At 47.0% G+C, this 27,033-nt stretch overlaps 6 protein-coding genes and 1 non-coding gene across 7 annotated transcripts; 2 read left to right on the forward strand and 5 right to left on the reverse strand.

Annotated features, from left to right (window-relative positions):
- Positions 1 to 8,350: 8,350 nt before the first annotated feature.
- MFIFM68171_02248 (uncharacterized protein) lies at positions 8,351 to 9,140 on the reverse strand (the record flags this gene model as incomplete). The annotated part of the gene is made up of 2 exons (XM_071057670.1): positions 8,351 to 8,770; positions 8,856 to 9,140. 2 exons carry the CDS (start codon positions 9,138 to 9,140, stop codon positions 8,351 to 8,353), a joined length of 705 nt encoding a protein of 234 aa, XP_070913771.1.
- A 900-nt stretch (positions 9,141 to 10,040) lies between these two features.
- On the reverse strand, positions 10,041 to 10,367 carry MFIFM68171_02249 (uncharacterized protein; the record flags this gene model as incomplete). Its single annotated transcript, XM_071057671.1, has 1 exon — positions 10,041 to 10,367. The coding sequence occupies one exon, from the start codon at positions 10,365 to 10,367 to the stop codon at positions 10,041 to 10,043; it is 327 nt and encodes a 108-aa protein (XP_070913772.1).
- Positions 10,368 to 11,671: 1,304 nt separating this feature from the next.
- MFIFM68171_02250 (uncharacterized protein) lies at positions 11,672 to 12,148 on the forward strand (the record flags this gene model as incomplete). The annotated part of the gene is made up of 1 exon (XM_071057672.1): positions 11,672 to 12,148. One exon carries the CDS (start codon positions 11,672 to 11,674, stop codon positions 12,146 to 12,148), a length of 477 nt encoding a protein of 158 aa, XP_070913773.1.
- Positions 12,149 to 16,924: 4,776 nt separating this feature from the next.
- MFIFM68171_t16 lies at positions 16,925 to 17,006 on the forward strand. Its single transcript is given in 2 exon segments — positions 16,925 to 16,961; positions 16,971 to 17,006. It is a non-coding gene; the product is annotated as a tRNA-Lys (tRNA).
- An 868-nt stretch (positions 17,007 to 17,874) lies between these two features.
- On the reverse strand, positions 17,875 to 18,345 carry MFIFM68171_02251 (uncharacterized protein; the record flags this gene model as incomplete). Its single annotated transcript, XM_071057673.1, has 1 exon — positions 17,875 to 18,345. The coding sequence occupies one exon, from the start codon at positions 18,343 to 18,345 to the stop codon at positions 17,875 to 17,877; it is 471 nt and encodes a 156-aa protein (XP_070913774.1).
- An 816-nt stretch (positions 18,346 to 19,161) lies between these two features.
- MFIFM68171_02252 (uncharacterized protein) lies at positions 19,162 to 19,884 on the reverse strand (the record flags this gene model as incomplete). The annotated part of the gene is made up of 1 exon (XM_071057674.1): positions 19,162 to 19,884. One exon carries the CDS (start codon positions 19,882 to 19,884, stop codon positions 19,162 to 19,164), a length of 723 nt encoding a protein of 240 aa, XP_070913775.1.
- Positions 19,885 to 22,843: 2,959 nt separating this feature from the next.
- MFIFM68171_02253 (uncharacterized protein) lies at positions 22,844 to 24,719 on the reverse strand (the record flags this gene model as incomplete). The annotated part of the gene is made up of 4 exons (XM_071057675.1): positions 22,844 to 23,688; positions 23,979 to 24,209; positions 24,317 to 24,593; positions 24,672 to 24,719. The coding sequence occupies 4 exons, from the start codon at positions 24,717 to 24,719 to the stop codon at positions 22,844 to 22,846; spliced, it is 1,401 nt and encodes a 466-aa protein (XP_070913776.1).
- Positions 24,720 to 27,033: the final 2,314 nt, after the last annotated feature.

Genomic DNA, 27,033 nt, shown 5'->3' on the forward strand with positions numbered 1-27,033 from the left:
CCGAATTCATACGATAGTTCTATAGGTAATGTTAGTACTACGTCGAGTTCGACCTAAACGGTACGAAGAAAGAACTTATTAGAAAGGCATTCAATCTTAAGATACGGTTATTAGTCTAGGAGGAATTCGAATAAAGAGTAGATATAGATAATAGAATACCCCTAGTCCGATATAAGAGATGCCTTGCTCTCCTCGCCTATCTAGGCTTTATATCCTAAGGGACCTTATCGATATCGAAATATCTCGGGTCAAAGAAATACTAGTGGACAGACTCTTTATTTGCAGGTAATATATTATGCGATAGAGACGGCCTAGCTAATAATAGAACATTTGTAAGTGTAATTACCTTTGTAATTACCATTATCTACTTATAGCTTAATTAGAAATCCGGCTAGCTCTAGAAAGAAGATGAGTATTAGACCCGGCTTATTGAATTTATTATCGCAATTCGTCGAGATATAAATATTATTACTAATAGTATATTCAAGGAGTTTCTAAGTATACTGAATCCCCTGATAAAGCAACTTCCGTATCTTTAGATACTCCGAAAGAAGGTAAAAGAGATAGTATGTATATCAGTAAAAAAAGGATTAGCTGTAATCCCTCCGGATACCAAGGTTGCAGTAGTCTGCGATAGATAGAGCTCTATCTTCGTCTGTTATACGATATAGGGTATTTATATTATTTTTATCGATAGGGACTAACGAGTGCAACGGGTCCTTATTGACTGTCGTGCCTATAATAACAGTAGTAAGAAGACCTGAATTTGTCGGTTAACAGCGGAGATCCTTAAGGCGAATAACCTAGGTACTAGCGTCCTTAGTTATACCTGTAACAACGTATCGACCTTCGATACGGACCTTATAATATAGTATCTAGTAGAATAGTTAGGGGTTACTCGTAGTATTATACCTAATATATATTAGGTCAGATGCCTAGCCTATATCCTTCAATTAGTAGAGGGTATATTCTTCCGGTTCTTCGATATTAGTATCGCTATAGGGAAAGGGGAACTTACTGCTAGAGCTCTAGAGGAACTTAATAGACCTTCTGGGACTGCAGTAGAGGAGGACTCAGTTAAAATAGTCCTATTTAAAGTAAGTATAATTACCTTTATAATTACTAACCTAAGAATATTATTAATAATTTATAGATCCGAATCCTCTCTATCCTAATCAGTATTAATACTAAACGAAAAGAATTCTTTAAAAGATACTAAAAGCTCTCTAAGGACAAAGAGGCTAATCGAGGTCTTCTGAATATTATCCAGGATATATCAACCCGGTAGAGTTCTACGATATCGATACTAATACGGGCGCTAAAACTCTGCTGGTCTCTCGACCTCTTTATTACTGAGTTTACTGATATCGAGAAGAGGAAGTACCTATATTTCAGTCGGCTTATAATTAGTAAAGAGGGCTAGTGAAAGGTCTGATATATAGTCGATTGTACGAGGACTATTACCTATCTCACTTCCTAGTACGGTGTTTACAGAGTCTACTTACTCGGTTATATGATCCTAGGTCTAGTATAGTATATAAGGTATTTTAAGAAGGTCTTTAGTATATTGAGAATAAAGGAACAGCTAGGGGGGATATTATAGGCCAACGAATTCACTACTACAATCGAGAAGGCCTAAGACAAGTTAATGGATTATACTAATAAGATTAAATACGAAAGTATGTTCCTAGTATATATCCTTTTAGCCTTATTAACCCCCTCTAGTAGCGAGGATCGTTGGTTTAGGAACTGGATTGAGATTGGGATCTAGGGGTTAGAGAGGGAGTTTAAGGAGAGGGTAAAGCAAGTACTAATCGAGGCTTATAAATAATACCGACTACGCTAGCTGCTCTCTAATAGGGTATAAAGGGTAGTAACTAACTCCTATAATTTGACCGAGATTCTTATAGACTTGAGTCCCTAGAAGAGAACTCTATAGAGAAATAGGAGTTAGGATCCGATTGAGAGTAAGATTGAAGAGGAGATTAATAACTTTATATAAGAGAGTAAGTCTATTTAGTATACTAAATTTGATAGGTAGTTACTAAGATGATTATAGCTACTTAACCAGGAGAGGATGTTTTTACTTAGTGGTGTAAATATAGCTATCGCTATCAAGTTCTCTTTCAACTAGTAAGGGATTTCCTGAGTATTCGGCTAATGTCTACCGATATCGAGCGGATCTAGAGTCAGGCATCCGGGCTTACAGAAAAAAGCTAGTTTGGTCAGTAGGACGACCTGATTAGTACGAACCTCTTGATATACTACAACTAGGTAATAGAGATACCGGAGTCTGAGGAGGATAATTCCCTTGAAATACACTAGGCTCGGCTAAATACTATCCGTAAAGCTCTTGATATTCGGTATATCAGTGAAGAGGAGTTGGAAGATATAGAGGGAATTGAAGTTGCTAGGGATAGGAGTTATATAGCGAGTTTTATTCGCTATATCCGCGACACTACTCTATATTCAGACAGTTCTTAGTCCTAGGAGTTGGAACAGACGACAATTCCTACTCAGGGATTGCAGGAGCAGGCAAGAAGGGGAGTTGGCACTTTAAGTAGAGGTAGTTTAAGAATAGGTCAGCTGAATCTAGATAGTAGTAATAAGGAGCTTGGTCGTGAAACAGAGTAGGTGGAAAGGCAAGGGGTAAGGAAAAGGAAGCATCAGAGGCAAGATGCTACTGAGGAGAGTGACTATGATATTACCCTTTATAGTATACAGAGGGGGAGGGCGACAAAAAGAAGGGATTACTATAGGCTTGCAAACGGATTATAGGAATATATGGGAGTCAATATAGTTGAATTTTATTGCAGATAATAGTTATAAGGGTGATTACATTAATTGATATAGTTATATCCAATCACTTAAATTATGGTGGGTAATACCCACCCGAAATATTTTTGACCCATGGGTTATAGGTAAAACCTATACGTACCTACATACATTTGAGTACCTACCCGGCCTACCCACGGTTCAACGGGTTTAACCCATTCGGGTACCCACAGGTTTTTCCCTGGCCTACGCACACATTGAAGCCGCCTCGGATCCATCGGTCCCGCGGCTCGACAACTCGGAAAGGCATAGCATCATGGAAAACCTCGATGACTGGCTCGATAGCGATTATGCTCTAAATTACGGAACCCCCGAACTTCGGACTTCCTACATCCCCAGAATCCTCCTAGCCGCCGACGAACGAGCCAGCCCAGTCACCGAACAGGCCGATCAGCCAAAGTAGTGAGCGTACATTACTACTTCTCCGACTAAGTGGGTGGGTTAGAAATAAATAGTATGATAAGACTAACCCTGAATATATCTACTACGACTTTCGGTAGAAGGTCTCCCAACGTGAGAATATCAGAGCTAGGTATGTTTATTTAGATACAAATCCCGATCTTGTCCTAGCTCCAAACGATTTCTAGAAGATCAACATCCAAGCTCAACTTAGAGCTCTTCTAAAAGACTAGGATAGTTTCTAGGAGATGTATATACGTACGAAGAAATGATTATCGATATATCTATCGAGAGAAGCTATTAGTATGGTCCAAAGAAACGGTTTAAAGCTCTAGAGATTGATTAGGAGATGGTGGACAGCTATATAGAGAGCTTTAGTACTTTGTTTAGTAAGAGAAAAAAGATAATACTTAGTATAAAGTTTATTTATAAGGAAGTTATAAGTAACTCTATAGTAAAGGATAAGAAAAAGAAATAAAGTACTACTAACACTTAAAAGCTTTAGAGAGCTACTGACATTGATCTTTGGATCTAAGTCTATAAGCATCATCGTTATAGAGATAAATAGTACAAGCGAAGACTCTACTGCTAGTTAGACGAGCGAGGAAATTACTATAAACTACTACTAAAGCACCTAGAAGATATTTTCTATTACATTAAAGAGAATATAAAGGAAGGAGAGAAGGAAGAGGAGATTGATATCAATATCGAGATCATATCTAAAATTATTAAAGATATATTGGATCAAAGCTACAAGTAGAAAGTAGAGAACTTTATTGACTATTGTAACTATAAAGTCTATAATAGGTATAAGGTCGAGATGACTCTTAGTAAAGATCTTTGTATTGATATATAAGCTTAGAAAATAAAAAAGAGCAATATATATAACTCTAAGCTATAACTCTAACCCTAAGCTAATATCCTCTTAGCTATATAAGTGGCTCTATATATATTGCAATTGATTTAATTAGTCTTAAACAGGATTAAGATGTTAAAACCTAGCTTTATAGAATCGGATCTAAGGTACTTATATCACACTAGCTCAGACATTAATCCGGATTATTGTGATCCGAAGTTACGAATCACAGTAATTAGTATCTATGCTTGTGAGACAGTTTGTATCTCTGTACCTGAAACCTAGGTCTGAAACTATAGATCTAGAACACTGTGATCTGATATGATCAAGTGTGATCCGAGAGCCCAGATTATTGAGATCTATATGCTCAGACCCATATCCGTATATCTAGATCCCAGTAGTTCAATGCAAGGAAATAAGAATAAGAGGGAGATTCGCTCTCATCTTTAAATTCTGGATAGTGAAGAAGTTAGTGACGTAGGTACATATATACAAACAATTAAAATATACGATCAATTGCACTTACTTTAAAAATACGTTTTGCACTTGAGATTTTAACTCTGAACCTCTACTCTATCAATCAACCTACTTACCACTATACTGGCTGACCGTATTCTCTATTGCAAAAGTCTCCTACTCTCATAGGTTAAGTAGTTCCATCTTAATCTTCTGCTTCTCACCTTGCTCTATGCTAGGCAAAAAGGAGATCTTTACCTCTGGACAAAGATAATAGTCGATCTTAATAACGTATACTTCCATCAGAAGTGGTAGAATATTAAGAAGTTTGTCATGTACTACACTATTTACCAAGAGAACTAGAAAGATAATCAACTGCTACTGGGTGAATTATAACCTATTTAGTTACAGTTATATTACACAATTATAATAGACTTTATAATAGATCTCCTACTAGTTCCTATAGAGGATATCATCTAATATATCAAGGAATTCCCTTTATTCAATATTCTTTATATTACCACCTATAAATTTAGTAAGAAAAAGCTACTGTTAGTAGGAAGTAAGAAGTATTAAGTAAAGGAGTACGCTATTATACTATTCTAGGTCTGGACTTTCGTTGACTAAGATATTCCAGTTGCTATTATTAGCAATAAAGACCCTAAGTTCACTGCTATACTGTTAAAGGAGCTGTTCTAACTACTTAGGACCTATTTGTTGTTCTCGACTATATATTACTTATAGACTAATAGATAGTTAGAAAGAATAAATTAAATGGTCGAAATTGTGATCTAGATAAGTATAACTGATAAACTGGATCTACTATAACTATTACTACTACCAGCCTTATAATATAATCTAAATAACTTAGTAACAGGCCCCGATTAATGGATCTCTAAACTAGATAGTATTAAGTTTCAAGCTACGCTCTATACTCGATATTCTTAAAGAGACTAGTTTAATTAGTAAGAATAATGAACTATTTAATATCTTATACTAATAGTAGTAGAATAAAGCTACGGAATTAATTAACTATACTAATACCCTAACTAAGCTATATTTTTTGATAGTAATTACTAATCTATATAGTTCGATATAGGTGATTATAATAAGAGCTCTCTAAGCCAGACTGGGAGAACTGGCCGAATAACAGTAGATGATATCATAGTACTAAAGATAGATAAAGTCTCTATAAGAAACCCTCGCACGTAAAAGACTTCTGATCTACAAGAATCAGTCTCTATATAGTCAATAGCAATAGGAGGTTGTTTACTACAATATCACTGTAAAGACCAGCTGAGCGGGGCCGGTATGAGGCGCGGTCCGGAAGCCTCGGAGCTGCAGCGTAAGCGAGCCTCGGAAGCAACAACGGTACTAAGCTGGAATAGCATAAATAACGTGTCAGATGAACGTCGAAGGAGCGCACTAACAAGGAAGACGACAAAGCAGCAGAGCGGGGAAGTAAGCCCTAGCGATACTACTACGGGCATAAGAAGGAGGGTGAGAGACAAAGCTTAGAAGGAGGCAGAGTTCAATGAGACCACCATCCCACCCCTAACGAGTACTCTGCTCCTGCGTTGTGTGTGCACTGCTCGTACCCAGTCACTCTGGTCTTACTACCCTTGGATCCTTGATCCTCACAATCGCCCACTAGCTAAAGTCTTTTCGGTACTGAGATATCATAGTCCATCTCCCTCAACGTGTTCCTAGAACAACCCTTTTACACTGTATAAAGTGAGTTGTTCATTTACGACCACAGTCCTCATTTCCAACACCAACCTCCGCCTTTCCCGATTTCAGATAATGTGAACCTGAGGACAGGTTCTATAAAGAGGAGGATAAATTGTAACGAGAGCCTCTGGGCCAGACTAGGAGAATTAGCTAAATGACGGTAGATGATGTTACAGTACTAAGGTAGATAAAGCTCTGGTAGAAAACCCTCCTATACAAGGGACTTCTGATCCGTAAAGATCAATCTCTATATAGTCAATGACAATAGGAGGCTGTTTACCACGATATCGGCCATTAGCCAAGGTTTTTTTAGTATTGAGATATTGTGGTCCATCTCTCTCAACATGTTCCCAGAATAACCCCTTTACAGTTATACTCTTAAGATTAATTAGCAAGGTAATATTACTTAGCTAAGATAATAAATAGTAGGATAGTCTAGCTTAAAGTATTAACTCCTTAGATAACTATAGCCTACTTTCGATTATTAGGCTAGATCTATTTAACTTAACTATAGCTATCTAAGGTAGTAACTACTATAGAGGCGATAATAATGTCTATTATAAACTTAGTTTTATCGAAATTGTATAAATTGTTGTCGAAAATACTATATTTGACCTTAATATTATATATAAGTGTAAACTACTTCCAAGTAACTTTTAGATCTTCGTATTTAGCTCTCTAGTAATTATATTGATATATAAAACGCATTCGAAGTTCTGGTTAGCAGTTAATAAAGTTATAAGTCTATCATACGCTAATAAGAGGCGTATCGTATTCACATAGCAATTAGTTAGCTATATCTTCTATATATAAGAGCTGAGAATAGAATGCATATATATATAGCTCAATTATATATTAAATAATCGTTTTCTCTTCTAAATCTATAAGTTTACACGAATGGCTAGGGCATTATATCACGCAAACCAACCAACGTATCGATAGGAGAGAGTTATTGGTGTCGGAAACACGGCACTGTCAAAAGGATCGGGTGCCAAAGGATCAGGATCACAGGATCTAGTGCAGGAGCTAAACCCATGTACTCTATTGAGCTAAGGAAGACTGGCAGCTAACTGCGCCACTGTACGGACGTCATCCTGTACGCGTATCTCGTCTATAAAAGGAGCAAACTCTCCAGCATAGATAGACGGGCGGAAGACACGAACACAATGAACACAATCAACTCAAGATACATAAAATTCTCAACTGTCATTTTCCCAAGATTCAGAGGTGCCGTGTTTCCGACAGGCACCTCTGAATCTTGGGAAATGACAGTTGAGGATTTTGTGTGTCTTGATTGTCTTCACCGTCTATCTTTGCTGGAGAGTTTGCTCCTTTTATAGACGAGATACGCGTACAAGATGACGTCCGTACAGTGGCGCAGTTAGCTGCCAGTCTTCCTTAGCTCAATAGAGTACATGGGTTTGGCTCCTGCACTAGATCCTGTGATCCTGATCCTTTGGCACCTGATCCTTTTGACAATTGGCAGTACATTATAGATTACAGCTGCATATCGAAGACTAAGGTTTGCGTCCTTTATTAAAGCTTCGAGAGCTAGAATTATTCGAGATTCGGTTGCAAGCGAATCTATAGCGAATTAGTAGTAGGATTAGTGAAAGAAGTTGGAAGGGTGCGTTATACCAAGAAAGTGTACGGCTCGCTTATCTGTACGGCTCGCTTATCACAGACGTTATTGATCCGAAATATTGAAAATATTTAATCTCGCTTATTTGACATCGATATTCTCCTCGGCAGTCCAATCAGCCCCGACTTTTTCCAATGCTTCAAACACTCAAGTACTTCGGTAGTACGTGCTCCCAATTGCATTCTCTCCCAAGATATCGTATAACGAGCTCCTGAAAATACCTATTCGGGTTCCGCGCTCATCACTAGGATCGACAGGACTTTGATTGCAAAATGTGAACTACACAGATAGAATGCGGGGAACACACGTCAACGATAGTTAAGCGCTCTAAGGATCCAGAAACTTCGCCAGCTACGAGTATTCAACAAACTCTCCACACAAGTCGAAATTGGAATCATGGGAACGAGCGTTAGAGGAGTCCGATTATGGCGCTACGGAACGCTAAAACTAGCAGCACATACCCCACGCATACCGCCACGGCGGGCCGGTGCGCCGTGGTTACCGTAACCTGCGTTGGTGTTGAAATTGCCGCCTCTGGGCGCGGCCTGTGCCTGCCAATGTTGCTGGTAGCTGTTGTTGGCAGAGAAGTTACACAGACCGCCCTGGCCTTGGCCATAGTAACCCTCGCTATAGCCACCGTAGCCGTCGCGCTGCCGGTACTGGCCGGCCCGGCCGCCGCGGTTGCCCTGCTGGCCCTTGTTGGTAGGGTTCCTGGACTTCCGGGCGAGGTGGCCCGCCTGGCCGCAGTTAAAGCACAGGCCGTCATTCATACGGCGGAGCTTCTCCTCCTCGGGGATCCTGGTGAGGTTGGCACGTATGGTGTCGACGTCCATCGCGTCGGGATCTTTGGGCTTGCATGTTAAGCGCCTCGCGCATCCTGCGCGATAGCTTCTCGCGGAAACCCCGGACGTGGGCTGCGCCATCCCAGTCGCAGACGTCGGTCAGGTTGGTGAACTCGGTCAGAAAGTCCGTAAATGCTGCGAAGTCGTCCTTTTGCGCCAGCGTGCGGAGCTTGTTCTCGGCGTCCGCGGCGAGGTCAAGTGTAGCGTACTTGCGTGCCAAATGCGTCATGAACTCGTTAGCCGTCTTCCACGGCCACGTGGCTGAGTCGGTCGAGTTCGATGTAACCCTCTCGATGCCGGCAAACACGCCACCGGCGGCGGTGCCTTCCAGGAGTGCTGCAGCGTATAAGGTCTTCTTGCCGTCAGTGTTAATTCCCATTCCCTGGGCCGCGCGACCCAGCGGGCCACGACCCGGGTTTGCCAGGTTCGAAACTGGCTCGTTCGTTTGGCGGTGTTCTTCTCGTCGCCTGTGAACCTGGCCAAACCATGCAGGGTCGGGCGCCTGCAAAGTCTGCGTTTGCTGCAGTGGGAGTGCTTGAAACACATTTTCCATCTGAGAAGTCCATTCTTCGAGCTTTGCGATTATTTCGCCGAACCTAGATAACCATTAGTCCAATCCATACTAGATGGTTAGAGAGACTTACCCTCCATGAGCCACGTGCAAGGCGTCTTGCGTCCTAGTTTCTGATCAGTAGTAGTAGACCTAAACTTCACCTCGACATCCTCAAACCCCCCAGCCAAGTTCACATAGCGTGTCTTCTCTTATCGCAGTAACTTATATTCTGGATATGGGAACAGATTATATACGACTGGATTTCGTTGGTGTACCTCGCTTCTACGCCATGGTCTTTATGCTATCCCTTGTCGTTGCTTTTGTGGTGGTGGTATCTCCTCTTCCTACATACAAACCACCTATCCCGCCGGCTCCAACTCGGGTTAGAGGGAGTGCGTCTGCGCTAGACCAGTCGAGTATAGCGGGAAACGTTGAGGCGGCTAAGGACCTGGTGAGCGGAAGATGCGAAGGAGTAATGGAGCGATTCCTCAGAATTTATCTAGAACTGGATCAACTCTGCCTCGGCAGAGAGCCTCCTTTCTCCAACAGACTCCATAGCTTCCCTCTCGCGCGTTGATGGTCTTCCCCTCCTTCCCAGAAAGAGTCTCGTCGATTGGCTTGTCTAGAGCAGCAGCGTAGCCGAGGATGACTACCACCACTGGCGCCGATCAACCAAATCATAGTGCCAAAGGCGTCCGAGATCAGTGCGATCAGAATGGCGATGACCTACAAGCCCGTGTACAGCTGCGCCGTCGAGAAGCGCTGCTGACCAAACTCGGGGTCGCGGCCGCCGAGCTTGCCGAGCTTGCCGATCACGTACATGCCGACGACGACAAAGATGATATCAAAGAGTAGCCAGAAGTTGGTGAGTAGGCCATAAATGCAGAGCATGGTAAAGACGACGACGTAGTTGCTCAAGAAGTAGCCGAAGTTGTAGTTGACGCGCGACTGCATCTGGGGGAAGTTGTCCGGTCTGTTCACGCGCTTGACGTTGAGAAACTCGGAGATGGGCCGCAGGTTGGAGAAACGGCCGGCAAGCGATCTGGAGCGCATGCTGACAGAGCGTCCAGGATGTTGAGGCGCGATGTCATAAGGTTGCCGACACGTAATCTAGATTATGATATTACGTTGTCCACTTATTGAAATGGAAAATGGAGATGCAGGGATTTATTTGTTTTTGGCCAGGGGCAGATGGTGATTCCCGAAACGGAGCTACAGGCTGGTCCTAGCATCTTGTCCTATTGTCTACCGGCGAGCCTGCTCTTATTCTAAAGGACAAGCTAGGTACGCTAATATAGTAAGAGGGAATAAATAGACTGGTGCTAGTCTGCCTTCTTTAGTGGAGTGCCTGTTTAGCAGCTGTAGAGCGAACTGATCTGGCTCCTCCTTCTGTCCTTGTATTATAGGGCGCGACGAATTGCCGCGCGCGGGTCCTATCGCTGCGTTGGATTTATACTTCAACCAATTCGATTGGTCGGGTTAGTCTTGAGCGAGCTATAGCTGCTCGATGGACAGAGAAGTCCGGATCGCTATACGTTGCTTTGACTCCTAGCCTAGCGCTTGGCTAGCGCTAGAAATGGCTCCCAAGGATATTCTATTCCCACGCCCCAAGTTTTTCCTTCTGAATTCTGACAGTGTAGGCCAATTTTGGCGCCTGTTTTTGGTCTTCACTCTCAGCGGGGAAAAGCGGATAGCGCAAATCTTAGGCTGGGGTTCCGCCTCGTTTCGCCAATAGTCCTCTGACACACTAGTGCGGACGTCGAGAAGGCTAGGGTGATGTGAGATTTGGGATATCACAGAGCAGACCGCAAACGATAAGGTATATGGGTGGGGAAGAAGACGCCGCGAGTTTGAGTATCAAACGGCAGATGTCGCTCTTTGGGCCCTGGGGCAAGATCAACACACACTCCCTTCACCTAACTATTAATTCCTGTATCTGCCCAACTTCCATGTTCCAGACTTGAATATCTGGACCATTATGAAGGGCTTGGGCTGGCAAAGCGCCGAGATGAACCCAAAGACCACATTTGACATGCTGTCTCAGTACTTCCAGAAAGGCGCTAGCGACAGCGACGTCATGATAATTATTGCAGGAATTCGCTACCATCCGCCGCGGATCCTTTGACAGGATGGGGTCGTATCAAGTTCGCATCAACTTCCTGCGCCAGCATATCCATACCTCCGACTTCAAGATGCCAGAAAAGGCGTACTTGTGACTTGCGATCAATGGCATCGCCACTGAGTACTTGGATCTGTACAACCATTCGACAACAGCCCTCCAGAGCGACGGACTCACTTGGGCCGGCTTGATGGCTGAACTTCAGCAAGTGGCCGTCTCGGAAAACAGTCAACTCGCGATGACGAGCGTCAAGACCGACCAGAAGACTCCCAACAGCAGTTCGAAGAACAACAACAAGGTCAACAATGAGGAGAAGCTGGACTGCCAAGTCTGCGACAAACCTCTATTATGGGGGGGCGCTTCTCACTGCAGTGACTGCGGCTACCACCACAGAAGGGACATCTGCTGGTGGTGTAACCCTGAGAAAGCTCCTGACAGCTGGCTAAAGAAGAAGGAAGCTCTCACGAGGAAGGCGGCGAAGAAGTCGACCACGGCTCCTCTCCACCAGCAGTCGGGCATTGCTCACCCCAGTATAACCGACGACCTGCGCTCGATCTTGAAGAAGGGCAAGAAGCCCGCCAACCCCTTGTCCATCACGAACCACGACGACGATGGCGACGATGGCGACGATAGCGACGATGGCTACAATGCCATCGCCATGACCAACATCCCAGTTCAACCGCATTTTCGCGGCGGCCCCCGACGCCGGTTTTAAGCGTCGAAGTCCAACAGGCCCTTAAGGCAATGTCAGGCCCATCTCGACAGGCCATCAGAGATGTGGTCATCTTTGACTCTGGATGCGCAACGACCATCTTCAACGACAAGAAGTAGTTCAAAACAATGAAGATACTCTCAGAGCCGGTCACTTCGCTGGCTTCGAACGGCTCACTGGCAGAGATACTATACAGTGTTCATTTTTTAGATTTAAGGGAGAATCAAAGTATATTGGGCAGGTCCTACACAGGTTGTGCTCGTCTACGTCGTGCTGAGTGAGCTGACTTGGGCTATCGAAGAAGCAATCGTAAACGGTATAGCAATTGTGTACTGTCTCTGCGTGGTCGTCTAGCTCAGACTGGGAGTCGAAATCAGGCTAGTTGGGGGACCTCTCGCAAAGCTGGTGGGAGTTGGAGTCAGCGATATATTGCTGCTTGGTGTGCCTGGAGGGGAAGAGTCGCTAGCATCGCGTACACTTATACTAGGGTGCTTACTCTGAGTATATTGTTGGAGCAATCCCCAGTCATTAACGCACCGGTCGCAATACTAGCAGTCGTTCATGGTAGTGCCGTACTAGCGGGGTTCCAAGCAAGAGGGTGGACGATCAGGAAGAGGTAGGTTTTCGGGCTGAACGTCGTCGAGGTGACTAGAGTAGCTCTAATGCAGGGTTTTTTGGCGTGAGCTCGTGACTCAAGCTGCCGTTATACAAAATGACTGCGCGAGCAGCAAACAAACGTTGATATACTATCCGATTGGTGCCCGAAGCTAGCCAATTTGTTCCTTCCTGGTACTGTCCTTATATAGGTCGCCGTTGCCGCCTCTGGCTGCTTAGCGATCTGTAGCGCCAGTGTAGCAAGTCCCTACATAGAGTTGATCATTGCTACCCTCCAGTCCAGTAATATCAGGCTTCTATCGCGTGAAAAGGAGTCTTTGTCCAAATATTGGTTACAGCTTCTAGGTAAGGAAAGCGTAGAGAGGACTATAATGTCCTAAGATCTGTTATAGAAGCCGAAGAAAGCTAGTGAGGTTGGCAAGCCTGTTCGGGATTACCCCGCATTTGAGTGCTAAACGCCTCAATTGCTGCAAGCCGAGGAGAGATGTCGGTGGCTTGCCCTGCGGGACGTGGCCCCGGCAGGCCATACAAACACCTGCCTATAGGAGACGTAAACCGCAAGCGGCTTGTCCCAAAAAAGCCTCGCAGAGACGTACCGTATAGCACAAAGAGCACCACATAGCAGTTATCTAGATATAGCAAGGTAGATGTCCTTCGCCGGTCGGCTACGAATATCCTTGCAGTCTCTACTATCACGTCAAGGTGTTCTAGGAGGAAGTCAAGCCTATCCTATACTCCTAAGAACTTAGCAGAGCTAGCCTCTATGATAGTATTAACTAAATACGCTCACGCCTATAATCTAACGCTGTTGACGCTCTCTATGCAGCTCTTAAATGGTTGAACTCCAGCGTCTCCCTCCTACACTTAGTGTAGTTGCACGATATACGGTTCGCTCCCTTCAATACCAAGCTGCCGTGACAATCACGTGCTCTCTCACATGCTCTCATTCTATCCGAAGACGACTTCTCTAGAGTAGGGACCTTAGGACCAAATGCGTTGAACTTCATAATATGATCGCAGGTAAGAAGGATAAGGAAGGAGAAATATATTGTGAGTAAAGAGATTAAACGGTGAGAGGAATATTGTAAGCGCACCCAATCACGTCTTTTGTATACCATTTTCCAAGTTATTCCGTTCAACAAAGTCCCCCCAAATCCAAACTAGCTGTTGTACACGCCGAAAGTTGCCCTCGTCCACCCCCTGCCGCCCACAACACCCCTCGCCGCTTTTGCTCAGGTTCCGTCAGGCCCTGCTCAGGATGTCTCAGGATGTCTCAGGAGGAATACTATGAATGGCTTAGACAGGCAGGCAGTGCTTGAAAGTCGGTGGAGTCCGACGAAATAAACACGTCAACTCTTCGCGAGGGTCTCGGCAGGGGGTCAGTTTTCTGCTACCTGTGTGATACCGGTTCCGGTATCTTTCCCAGGATTCCACACCTAGTCCAAGCACCTAGCCCAAGCACCCTAAGCTGCAGCCCACTTACTTCTTACAACTGGAGCTCCCTCTCTTCCTTACTGAATTGATCAACTACCTTTTGACTATATTCTGAATGCCCTCATTTCTGCGTGTATTGCGTATCAAATGGTAGCTGTGACGTAAGTTCGCTTGACCTCACCATCTTCTTCTTGATTGACGGCCTTAAGGCTAGTTATCGCCATCAGAGTATTCCGTGTAGCGCGAATGCGCCCTACGACGGCTCAGTAGTCGTCGAACTGACGAAGTTTCGATAATTGGTCGAGACAACCACCCTCCCATTCTCACTACTGCGCCTGGCGAACTTTGGGTAGTCAGACCCGGTAACCAACTTCCTTTAAGCGAACCCCTTAGCGTTGAAAGGCAAGCTATCCAATTTTCTTTATATCATCAAGCTTGATCCAGATCACCACAGCAATGTTTAGAGTGATATCAAGAGATGTATTTCTATCAAGGTTGGCGAACTCTCGAGGGAGTCGCGCCATCCTTCTGAGCCAGAGGAGAAGGTCCGGCAAGTCTTTGTTCAGAGGTCCGGAGGAACTTTCCTGTAGGTGGGATTAGTTTGCGGAAGACCTTAGAAAAAAGAGCCTCTCAGAGGTAGAGGAAACACTAGCGACTCTTCCCAAAGGGCTTCCGAGGATTTACACACGAATGCTGCGAGAAATTGGCCGGAGCCAGTGGGAGACTGCAGCTGCGATATTGCAATGGGTTGTTACCTCATTACGCCCATTGAACCTGGCTGAGCTCGCAGATGCTACAAACGTCCCAGCATCTGATGTCTTTTCAAGAGATCAAATAATTAGAGACCAAGCTCGATTATACGGGTCGCTACTCACGGTGATAGATTACGAAGTGGAACTCGTTCACCAGTCTGCCAAGGATTACCTACAGCGCAAAGACCCTGACGAAGACGCAGTGTTGGACTGTTTCCGCGTGAAGAGGGAGGAGGCCAATTTGGTCCTCCTACGCCGTTGCTTCAAATATATCCGTCAGCCCCTTGAGTTTGGCCCCATCAGTCTGAACGATTCGACCTCCTCGCGCAACTTTCCGTTGCTGAATTACGCCGTCGTCAGCTGGCCGGAGTACGCTCGACTTTCACCAGAGACCGTGGCGGACATCTTTGATTTCAGTGGTCCCTTTTGCCTTGAAGGATCGAAGCTGTTCAAGCATTGGTCGCTATCTTACCGCTCCGGCCGAAGAGACAAAAGAGAACCGGAATCGTTTTCCCTCCTTCAAATGGCATCGTACTTCGGCAACGTGCCACTAGCTCGAAAGGTCTTTCACGACCCAGACTGGAAAAGAAATGTGTGCCTCGACAATGCCACTAAAGTTGTAGACAGCGAGAGATGGACGCCGCTGTTTTACGCTGGGTACAAGTCAAAAGGCGAAATGGTCCGGCTGCTCTTGCAGAATGGCGCGCGGATATTATGTCAACGGACAAGTATGGCCGGACGCCACTCTTGTTGGCCGCTCGGGACGTTGGTGAAGCGCTGGTGAAACTGCTAAAGAAGGTGCGCGTTCTCCTGTAACGGCCAACTCGTCCAGGTCCGTAATGCCTGGGTAAAGGGGCGGGTCGGGAACGCAGAGGTCGTGGAGGACAGGCGCGGGCCCCTCCTAGGGGTCGGCCGGGCAAGGCAGGCAGCCTCACTGGGGTAATGTCTTGGTTGAAGACGCGGTTGCGGGAAGGCGTCTAGTTCACGTAGAAGGAGCGGACCCGGGACGTTGAGGCAGCGTACCACGATCCTGGCGTGTCAGTCCAGTCTAGCCCTACATCGACGCCGCCCCCGCTGTGGCACGCTGCGCAGCTATACTCCTACATGCCCTCCGGCCTGCAATTCCCGTACCAGCGGGCAGGCTGTCGGGGCGAATCTTCCACGCGGGCATCCTTTTGCTCAGCTCGGTGAGTTCTAGCGCGGCGCTCCAATACCGGCCCCATAATTGGGTAACAAATTAATTGCCGCCCAGCGACCCTCGCATTGCGTCATACCTAACTGGAAACAAAGTCACGGCACACGGCTGCTGCCCAGTGCTCCCCTCTCTTTTCCCTACGTTACGAAGTTCAATTGCAATTTCCATTCCAGCGCTGTGGCTGATCAGGCCGTCCTCCCTTCGCGCGTTTGTTTCAGTACATATTTGCCGTCTTCTGGCTCCGCCGCGGTGGTGGCGGTTCCACGACGCACCATGACATGTCAGCTACGCGACGCGGCGATCGATGCTCGAGGCACAAAATTGCAACAGGAAGTTGACGGCGTCATTACAGCGCTGACCAGAACTGAGCGGGCTGCGCAGTCACGCAGTGTGCCTACGAGGGGGAAGTACCGGCACTTCAAGATCATCTTCTCAAAAATGAGCAGAGAATCCAGCAACTGCAACGAGAGAACGAGGGAATTCTAAAGAATATCGAACAGCTGCCATCCATGGATCCCACGGGCTCCGCGGGTAGCGGCTGAGAAATCTCGCTCTCCTTAAGGTCTGGTGTCTGTCTGTCCTGTTTGCCTCGGTGTTACTGAGCCCCCTGAGGACTGCTTAGCTCTTCACCTCGCCTCTGTAAGAGTAATTTTCCTTCTCGTCTCCTGGATTGCCTTCTTCAGATCCAGCTCAGTCTCTCGCCTCCTGTCGTTCGCTGTGGTGGGCTCCTCGTTAGCAGGTTATGGGGCAACTCCACCTGCTAAAAATAACATAAGACAGCCCGCCCGGCTAGCTTAGTTGGAAGAGCGTGAGGCTTTTAAGAAAGAAGACCTCAAGGTCGGGGGTTCGAGCCCCCCGCCGGGCGTTTTTGCGATGGTTTTTTTTTCCTTCCCCTGGTTCTAATCATGACCCTAACCATCAAGATCGGGTGAACCCCCGTCGGGCAATTTTTCCCCTGGCTCCTGACCGCATCCTCTGGAGATACTTCTTCTCCCTTTCTTGGCAGAGGCGACCGGCAATGGAGAAATGCCAGACAAAAGCTTTGTGACGAGCGAGCAATACTGATCAGGTTAAATGGCACTGCAAATACCACTCAATTGTTCGAATCTAAAGCTAAGGGAAAAGAAGGAAAAAGGGGGGAGAGGCTGCAGGCGCGCATCGGCGGGGGAAAATAGTTAGCGTCGTCGAGCCAGAATTCCACACAGGCTCCACATCATGCATTCTCCGTCGCAAGCTTGGAAGAGCAGTTGGAGAAGGATACTATAGATAAACTTGTGCCAGGAACTGCGTTACCTCTCTACTCTAAAAATACACCAGCGGATAAGGAATTGCATATACATTGAGGCTATTCATACTTCCCGAGGAGGACGAGTTTTCCTGAGCAGGGCCAGTCCCAGGTGTGGTGGTGGGCACATACACTGCTCACGTGCGCTAGCCCCACTTGCTCTAGCATTGAACCCCTTGACCGCAAGATTCTAGCTTCTCTTCCTTTTCTCCCCATATTGTGATTTTACACAATTGAGTGGTATTTGCAGCGGCCTTGAACCTAATATATGCTGCTCGTCCGTAACACAAGGCGAGATTTGCTTAGCTATATCGCGGTCAAGCCCTCCCGTCTAACCTCTAGAACATCCTTGCTGCCTTCATAGTCGGCGACAACCCCTTGTATATACAAAGTCGCCCAACAGTCCCAATGCCCTTTCCGCTTCTCCACTTCTCTATGTCCTATAACGCTAAAAACCCGGGGTATACCACTCCCTTTGTTTGCCGTCGGTCGTCTCTCTTGCAAATTGCTTCGGACAATGCTGGAAGGTGTCGCGTGTAAGGAAGCTGTCGAATCCGGGTTCGGAGCAAAGCTCCTCGGCAACCTCGTCCTTGGCCTGATCAGTAAGCGCCTTTTCCATGTCGTAGTATTTGGCGTCGCGCTTGTTGAGTATACCGGAGATGAAGGCAAGAGCCGGCTCGTAGATGTCATCGAAAGGCTGGGGATCCGACCTTTTTCTCTTCTTGCTGCCTTTGCTATTGGGCAAGCTTGGGGCTACTGTTGTCTTCGGATTACGGGGCAGAGCGTGAAGGAGTATCAGCAGTCCGGCGGATAGAGAACCGTCGGCGATAGTCTCAAGGTTTCGGATATCCTCTTCGCTTTCAAAGCCTTTTCGAACCAACCAGAGCTTTAGTGCAGGGTCCAAGGTGTCGGTCGTCATACGGACAGTAGATCCGTCTCCCTCGTTCCTGGCAATGCCTAGGATGCGGCCGACTACGGTTGAAGACTCAAGAAAGTATGGCCGGACTCCCTCGGTACCCGTCGTTCGCGTCGCGAACCTCAGGGTCTCGCAAAGTCGAGCAGCATGGGTACCTGTCATAGACCATTTGTCAGACGGGATCTCTGGACACCGGATGAATAGGCGCTTTGGTTCAGGGCCCTGTGCGTCGATCAAGGATAGAGGGTACTTGAATCCGCGAAGATCAAGATCCTTTTGTCTTGAAGGCCGAAGAGCTTGGCGAACTATGTCTTCTGCACGGGCACCGCAGACCAAAACGATTCTCGTTTCGCTTGCATTGATGAGTGCCAGGTGTTTGGCTAGCAGGTCTGGGTCTTGAATCTCGTCAGTCGCTATACTACCTCTGGTATCAAGGTAGGAAAGCGTCTTGAAATTGAATGTCCATACGAGAACATTGTCCTCGCTAAACTGGCATCCTCTTATCGCCCAGGGTAGGTTGCTTTCGAAAGATCCGATACGACTGCTGTCAGATAGAGGAGACATTCTCGCAAAGTCAAGTAAGAAGCCAATCTTTGCAGAAAGGCTGCCAGTAAAAGGTATATCGCTGGCTAGATTGCTGGGTCCCTTTCCCTTTAGCTCTGCGGTAAGGGACTGTTGAAGAGGCTGGAAGATCTGGTCATTTCCGACAGCCTCTTCCAGCGCATTCGAAAAGTCGACACGAAAAAGCGGGCGAGAAGCTAAGTGCTGGATGTCGCGTCTTGCCTGCTTCAAGGCTTCCTGAGCTGCGCGAAACTTGGGCTAGTATGCGATTTGGGCGTCGGGAGACCTGAGGAGTTGTTCTTTAGCCTCTGCCTTCAGATTCGGCGGCATCCTTCGGCCTTGCACTAAAGGTGTCATAACGTTGAGGCCAAGGCCGAGCGAGCTATCGCGAGTGCTGCCGGAGTGCAGGAGTCCGTAGTGGAGAGAGAAGGCTTTGATGTTGATACTCTCGTAAAGTATCATCATGACGTCCGTCCACTCCTGACCTCGGCTCTGGCGATACCCTTCTGGCAATTGCCATACCTTTAGGAAGTTCGCCGTTCGATGGCCGTTTCCTAGCCAAAGAAGAAAGTAGTGGAGGCTATCATTACGGCCTCCAACAATAGCCTGGCCGTGATCTCGGGTTATCCGCCGATGCGCAAATCCGGCCTGCCCATGGTACATCCGGAAGTATTTGTTGTCGCGATAGTCAGTAATGTAGTCGATGTAGCCCATATCTAAGGCGGCGGTACTCCATAGGCCCTGGCTGACCTGCAGCTTCCAGACCTTATCTAGAATACTGCGAGTCACAGTTTTGCCCTGGAGGTCTTGGATTTCTGGGAGAATGTAGCGTTTGACCTCCTGAGCGGCAGCGTGCGGTCCTCCATTCTCCAAAATGCTTCTTGCGTAGTCGCGGGCCTCTGATCCAGGGAGTCGGCTAGCCACGACATCCCTCACCGCCGAGAGGCATATCTTGTCAAGGTTGGGAAATACAAACGGCATTGACTCTGGTACAGCCTGTGAGAAGTAACTCGAAATTCGCGAGTGTGTACTATCTAGACACGTACTTCCAGTTATATACTGATATAGAATACAGAATCTTACTCCAGTTATTCTACCAACCTAGCTAAACTGCAATAAACTATATATTATAACAGAGGCTTGACACTCTCTAACTTATAGTTGCTAGCTAATTCAGTATATCCAAGAATAGGATAGCGCTATACTATACCATTTCCTCGATAGGGTTGTTAATAGAACGTTAGTCAGCTTTGTGACAGGCTGAGCCTAGTGTAGGCCTCGGCAACCCTCGGCCCACTCCCTAAAGCACGGACCACCGAACCTCCTGAATGAAGCTATTCCAGAACACGCCTATGGTGTGCCCGGACTACCGCACTCGCTCTAAATCAGAGGGCCTGTATATCTCTAGAATCTTCTATTCTTTCCTTCTTTCCTTAAGTTTAGTGTACTCGTAGAGTTGTTACTAGATAGTTGTAATATACTCCTAGGACCGTTATATTATACTGAACTTCCTTTCTCTTAGAAGTGTTGGACGCTAGATATATAGGCTAATTAGTGGAGGCGGTGTGCCTGAGTTGCGTACTGCAGCAGTGAAAATCTCGATGGAGTTCGAGTAGGTAGTGATGACCTCGGTATACAGGTTCGAGTAGTTATAGCGGTTCTACAAGATACCGGTGATTTCGACCGGTTGCGCGAAGAGCGAGATCATAGTATTATCAGTTGTATAAGCTACTACGTACCTGCAAGATACTAGCCTGTAGGACTAGTTGAGCTGTATATCGGTGAGAGGATCCTACTTCCAATAGTAGTTAGTAGAGACAGAGACTTTAGTCCAAAGGAGCTAAGTAGTCTAGACTACTAGAAGTAACTATCAAGTAAGATCTTAGTTTTTGTCACTGAGTAAGTACCTCGACTATTAAAGCCTATAAACCGAAAATACCTTTGAGAAGAGAGAGAGATAGAAGTAGTTAGAATATCTACCGAGTTGTAGAAGGAGACTGTTACGTGGTGGGACCTCAGATGGGTCAGACGGCCAGGATCCCAGGGGTCATGTGATCCCAGGATTCTGGAACCTTCTCTGGGTACTGACCTATTCCTGTCATATATTACTGGGCTCCCGCACTCTTGACAGTGAAGATAGACAACAACGAATTCTGATCTTATTCTTTCCATTCCCACGCGACAAGTGGTGCCCACTACCAGGTCAGCCTGGCGGCTGAATTCGAACCTGACGACCAATCTCCCGTGTGAATATACACGATGCCATCCCTTGCGTGAAGATACGCAATCCCGACGTGTGAAGATACACGCCTTCTTCGCTCAATGCGACGACCCTTTCGTTAGGCTAGTCGTCGCTTGGCCCGGCTCCTTTCCTTCTTTTTCGCTCAATGCGACGACCCTTTCGCTAGGCCTGTTGTCGTTTCTCTTCTTCCGATCTATATCGATCAGGACGTCGTTGCTCCGTTGGATTCGACTGTAAGGCCTGATCAACCTTGCAGTTAAATTCAGCTCCGGCCCGGCTCCTAGATACTATCTTTTTCTTTTTCCTTTTTCTTTTTTCTTGAATGGAACCCCCAGAACGCAGTCAAGTTCAGTCAACCTTGCCCGGCCGGCCCAGTCAGATTTGACTTCGGTCCCGCCCGCCTACCCAGCCCAGCGATCGGATCCGACAGCTCAGTCAACCTCGCCTGCCCGGCCGCCCCAGCGGTTTGATCCGACAGTTCAGTCGACCTTACCCGCCCGGCCGCCCCAGCGATCCGATCTGACAACTCAGTCAACCTCGCCCGGCCTCCTCGCCTGCCCGGCCAGCCCAGCGATCAGTTTCGACGGCCCTGCAGTCAGATGCAGCCCAGTTACACACTTGCAACCGCTGCAGCCAGACCTTTGACAAGAGACGCCTCCTGATCGGGCACATCTTTCAAAGCCACCGCCCGGCCCAACAATGTCGTCAACAACGTCAGCAACAACAACGCCAGCAACAACAACGTCAGCAACAACAACCGACGGAGAGCCTGTCAGACTTCCGAGGTAGGATCCAGGGTTCAGAGGAATACCAGGAACTTGTGGGCTTGATATCAGCCCGGATGACAAACAATTTGACAGAATTTTTATAAATGGCCCGGATGGCCCTGACGGCTTTATAGCCCTAACTACCTTGAAGATCTTGATGGCATTGACTGCCCTGACTGCCTGATTACCCTTACGACAGCTCCAACTGTCCTGACTACTCTGACGACGGCCCTGACTGTTCTGACTACTCTGACTTTGACGGCCCCGACTACCTTGACGACCTCGACGGCCTTGACGGCACTGACGGCCCTGACTATCCCGACTACCCTGACGACGGCCCTGACGGCCCTAACCGCCCAGACAATACCCGGACTGAATATAACGCCCCTGTCGAAGATGATAGGGACGAGCATCACGATAGGTATGATGCAGTTGCATGGGATAGATCTGACAGATACGACGATAAATGGGATAGATACGATAGACCTGATGGATACGATGGGTATGACGATAGACACGACGGATACGACGACGGGTACGATAGGTTCTGATAGTTGGGAAGTACAATGGGGGCATGGTTTTTTCAATTCAGTCCCGGGCACTTGTTACGTGGTAGGAGCTCAGATGGGTCAGACGGCCAGGATCCAAGGGGTCATATGATCCCAGGATTCTGGAACCTTCACGAGGTACTGGCCCATTCCTGTCATATATTACTCGGCTCCCGCACTCTTGACAGTGAAGAGAAACAACGTGAATTTGACCATCATTTTTATCTTATTTTTGAAATCCTACATAACAATTCCTGATTCTGGTGACTATCAACCGACACAATACTGGTTCATTGCAGACTAGAAGTATCTGATGCTGAATTGAGATAACGAGTTTTTCACCATTCCTGTTGACAAAAGTGACCTGCTTAACCCTACGTCATCTAATTATACTTGGCTTCAGGGAAGTTATTCTCAACATCGTCCCACAGGTCCACCTTATAGACGCCATCCCGGTGCCGTGTCCCATACCTCATCCGCCTGCTTTCACCCTTGGAGTATCCTTTGCTAACCTCGATTTGAGTTGCAATCGCAGCCTTTGTGTCGATACTCCTTCCTTGGGCATGCTTCATAGCCGTATTCAAGAGCCGTGCGATAGGAAGGAAGCTATCGTGGTCTTGGAGGATAACTTTGCGACAGTAGAAAATAGTAGCTGCAATTGTTATTACCTGCCCGGTCAAGATGGCTGCGAGTATGCCTGCGACCCTGTCCCACCTTACTTCTAGGACGACTGTAGCAAAATGGCGTTCGGTGGCCCCTGCTACCTTTTCTATACGCGGTAATTCCGTTTCGGCGCCTATCACGATGGCAATCGGGAGGCGCGCTGCTGCATTTGCGATATGGAGTTCGGCCCCTAATGGTATACTATCCTCAACCCAGGATGCATTATAACCAAAATCCGCTTCTGTAAAGTTGACGATGGGTTGAATTGTGAGGTCGCCGCTAATAGGATACTCAGCGATGGAAATCTTCCACTCCCATTCCATAACCTCAGTGTCGGCGATGGAGCTGAAGCTGATGGTCATGGCTCCACCTCCGTGCACGCCGAAGTAGAGAAGTGCTGCGGCACCAACGGAGGCATTTTGAGTCGGGTGGCGGTTGAAAAGCAATGTCTCGGGAGCGGCCTTGGTATCATGGTCCATGAGGCAGGTTGTGCACTCGTAAAAGCTAGCCACGCATTCCTCAGGCCTATCTAAATCGGTTATAAGTAGTTGCTCCATCCAAAGATCTGTAAAGAAAGAAATGTTAGCCACAAGGCCTAGATACCAGCTGCCGGACTCATCAATAGATTTAATACATGTTCTAGAGCAAGCCCCGTTGTGAGTGTTGAACCCGTCAGGCTGCCATTCGGCCCACATATATCCCGTCACCTCATTTTCGCAGAGGGCCTGAGCAGCATTTAAGAATGTCAAGTTGCTCTTAGGTTTCGTACCGTACTCTAGATGTGAGGCAGAAGAAATCAGCTGTAAGTTTGACTTGCTGCCTGTACATCCGTCGCTCGGGGCCAATATTGCTTACCGAACATTCCGACTTGCCTTCCATCTTCGTATACCGTATTGTTATAAACCTTTCTCCCGATACAACTTGCTGAACTGTGTAATACCGATGTCGTAGATAAGATCTCCTCAACATAGCGATACTCCTTCAAGACGTACGAGTATGTAACGTTATTGCCTTCCACCTTCCGGTCTAGAGTTCTTCCGCTTATGTTCCTCATATTATAGGACGATGTATCCGTATAGCTGAATTCTGGTGTAAACATTGGTAACGCCATCCTTAGATAATTATTCCAATTCTCTAGTACCTTCAGTTAGTTTAAAAACCTTGTAATTATATACAATCGGTGGGGAGCATACTGTAACTCTCGAGACTGAGGGTATTGTGTTCTGTTGTACTGAGCCAGGCTCGAGAGCCCCAATCTGGGACCATGATCGGGTATTCGGTGCGAGGAGTCTCATTCACACTATACGCCAACCCGAGTGCTGCAATGCTTACTCTGCCGAGGAGATTCACGAGCAAGTAGAATAGCACAGCCCATGTCGTTCGTGTCCATCGCCAATGCCGATTTATAGTATGATGCCAAATCAGCCTGAATGATCCACTAGGGTTCGGGATGCCTAGCACCATATCAATCTCCAAGTAGACGTCAGTATTTACCTGCTTAGTGATATATCCACACTTATACTAGAAAAATGCAAATGTTGAACCTACTTCTAGTGGTGTATGCTCCTCCCACGCCAATAGGGGCCAACGAAGCATTCCACCCAATAACCCGAGGAGAGAGCCTAACGACAAGCTCACAAGGGCCGAGAACATGATAGTAAGAACATTGAAGCCACGTTTTTGGGTAGTATCAAGGTCACCTATTTTCTCGAATATATAAAGGATAATAGTAAGAAGGCAACCGAATACAATAGCGCTCGCAAATCGCCAGGCTATATCCATTCGGAAGAGACGACGGCCAGGTCCGGTACGGTAAGGTGCAAACGAAGAAGGCGACCCGGCCGACTCCTCAGCTTCACTAACGAAACCGTATGGGCAAGGTGCTAGAGTCATTGTATAGACAAACAAATATCGACGGGAGTGACAATTCTCTAAGGAGGTAGCTAAGTTGTCCGATCTTGGGAATACAATTCTTTCATTCTGATATATCGGATGGGGAAAGAGGAATTGTTCGCTATAATATAGAGCAGGGCTGCGTTGGGGCCGAGTGGATGCCTTGAGCTTTATAATTAATTTGCCTTGGATATATCCTCTGGCGCTACGCTACTAGTTACACTACATTCACCTGAGTTCAGATGCTAAGTACTCTCCAATACGTAGAGTGTGATAGCACAGTGGAGCCGGTTGGAGCCAGGGTTGTCTAGTTAATTTATATCTAGATCAGAGTTGGAGGAGGTGGCGCATGTAGATAGCGATGTACTACGCCGGGACGTGGTGGCTAGCTAGTTCAATGGGGGCCGATTAGGCGGTAGCCATACACAAAAATCTCACCGAACTCAGGGGTGAGAAGCAGGAAAAAAGGAGTAATCACCTGGGGTAGCACAGGATTTTTTTTGAGACAGCCTTTTCGTACTATAGCAACCGTCTTCCTATACTATGGCCCCACTTAAAAATGGCCCGTGCGTGTACACTAAGCCGAATTCAATTCCGCCGCCTATACCGCCTTTTTTTCTATCATTGCCAACTCACCACCACCATTACCATCACAACTTCCTTTCTACCATACGTACAACAACGCCGACAAGAGTCCTTGAGAGCCCTCAATTGTGCCCGCTTGCTTACGTAGTAAGTAAGTGTGAGAACCGGCCGGGTAGGGTCGGCGTTGGCGCGGGACGGAAGCCCCGGAGCCGCAGCGTCGGCGGGGTTCCCAAAAGCAACAACAACGCTAGGCCAGAAGGGCGCAGATATCGCGTCAGATGAGCGCTGAAGGAGCGCATAAGCAAGAACGAAGAGGGGGCAGCGAGCGGGGTAAGTGAGTCCAGACGCTGTCATCCCAGGGCATAAAGAGGAGGATGGAAGACAGGGCTTAGGGGAGAGACAGAGTTCAATGAGACCACCACCCCACCTCTAACGAGCACTCTGCTCCTGCGTTGCGTGTGCACTGCGCGTACCCAGTCACTCTGGTCTTACTACCCTTGGATCCTTGATCCTCACAATTACCTCCGACGGCGCTATTAAAGCACTAGACTGAGGTCGCCGGGTATACTAGCCGTCCAACTGAACATCTACGTAGATAGTAGCCTAGAATGCCATCTCGTCGTCTAGCTCAGTATAAGACCTAGAGCTCCGGGTCTTCGAGTCTTTTAGTACAGATCTGTAGATAGGAACGCCCGGGTCTCTGATACTAGTTAACCCCGACCTGCGAGCTCTACACTCGGGTCCCCCCTAATTAGTTCCTTTCTCGTTAGAAACGATTAATTAGAGCGGGGTAAATACGTTAGGTGTCCTACTTACGTACAGATGAAGATCGTAACATAGGGCTCTTCTGGGTTCCTTGTAACAAATTATATTATCGCTATAGTCACGACTCTGGGGTCGTTCCTTCCTTTGTTTCTTTAACCTACAAATATACAATTAACGTATATCATTGCTACAGCTTTGTCGCCGTCGATTACTTCGCCGTGACATATGTATTCGATTGATTTTCAGAGTTTCTACGGTGACTGGGTGCCACTAGAATCCATCGTAGATATACCCCTCTCTTCGGGCTTCCGTTTCTCCGAATGCTGGGTCTAGCTGCATCTGCCGTGCCGGCCGACAGTACCCGCCCCCTTATTCAGGGGCTCGTATAATCCATAAAGGCCTAGTTCAGCCCGGAACCCTAGAGCTTCACCGAGGTTCAGATTATATTTGGGGGCCGGTTTAGGAGTTTAGGACAACTATTTATTGGCTACGATAGACGTCGAGGCAGTCGCACGGCACATTTCGGCCCTTTTTTCACCTCGTACTCCATTGCTCTAATTGGAAAGCAGCGCGAATAAAACGGCGGAGATATGTTTATTCGCTCCATTCCTCTGTAAGCCTCGTATCACATTCAGCGATGGCTCTTGACCAAGGCAGCAATCCTCAG

Source organism: Madurella fahalii (genome assembly GCF_045866475.1).
Source record: "Madurella fahalii IFM 68171 DNA, scaffold_1, whole genome shotgun sequence".
NCBI classification, from domain to species: domain Eukaryota; kingdom Fungi; phylum Ascomycota; class Sordariomycetes; order Sordariales; genus Madurella; species Madurella fahalii.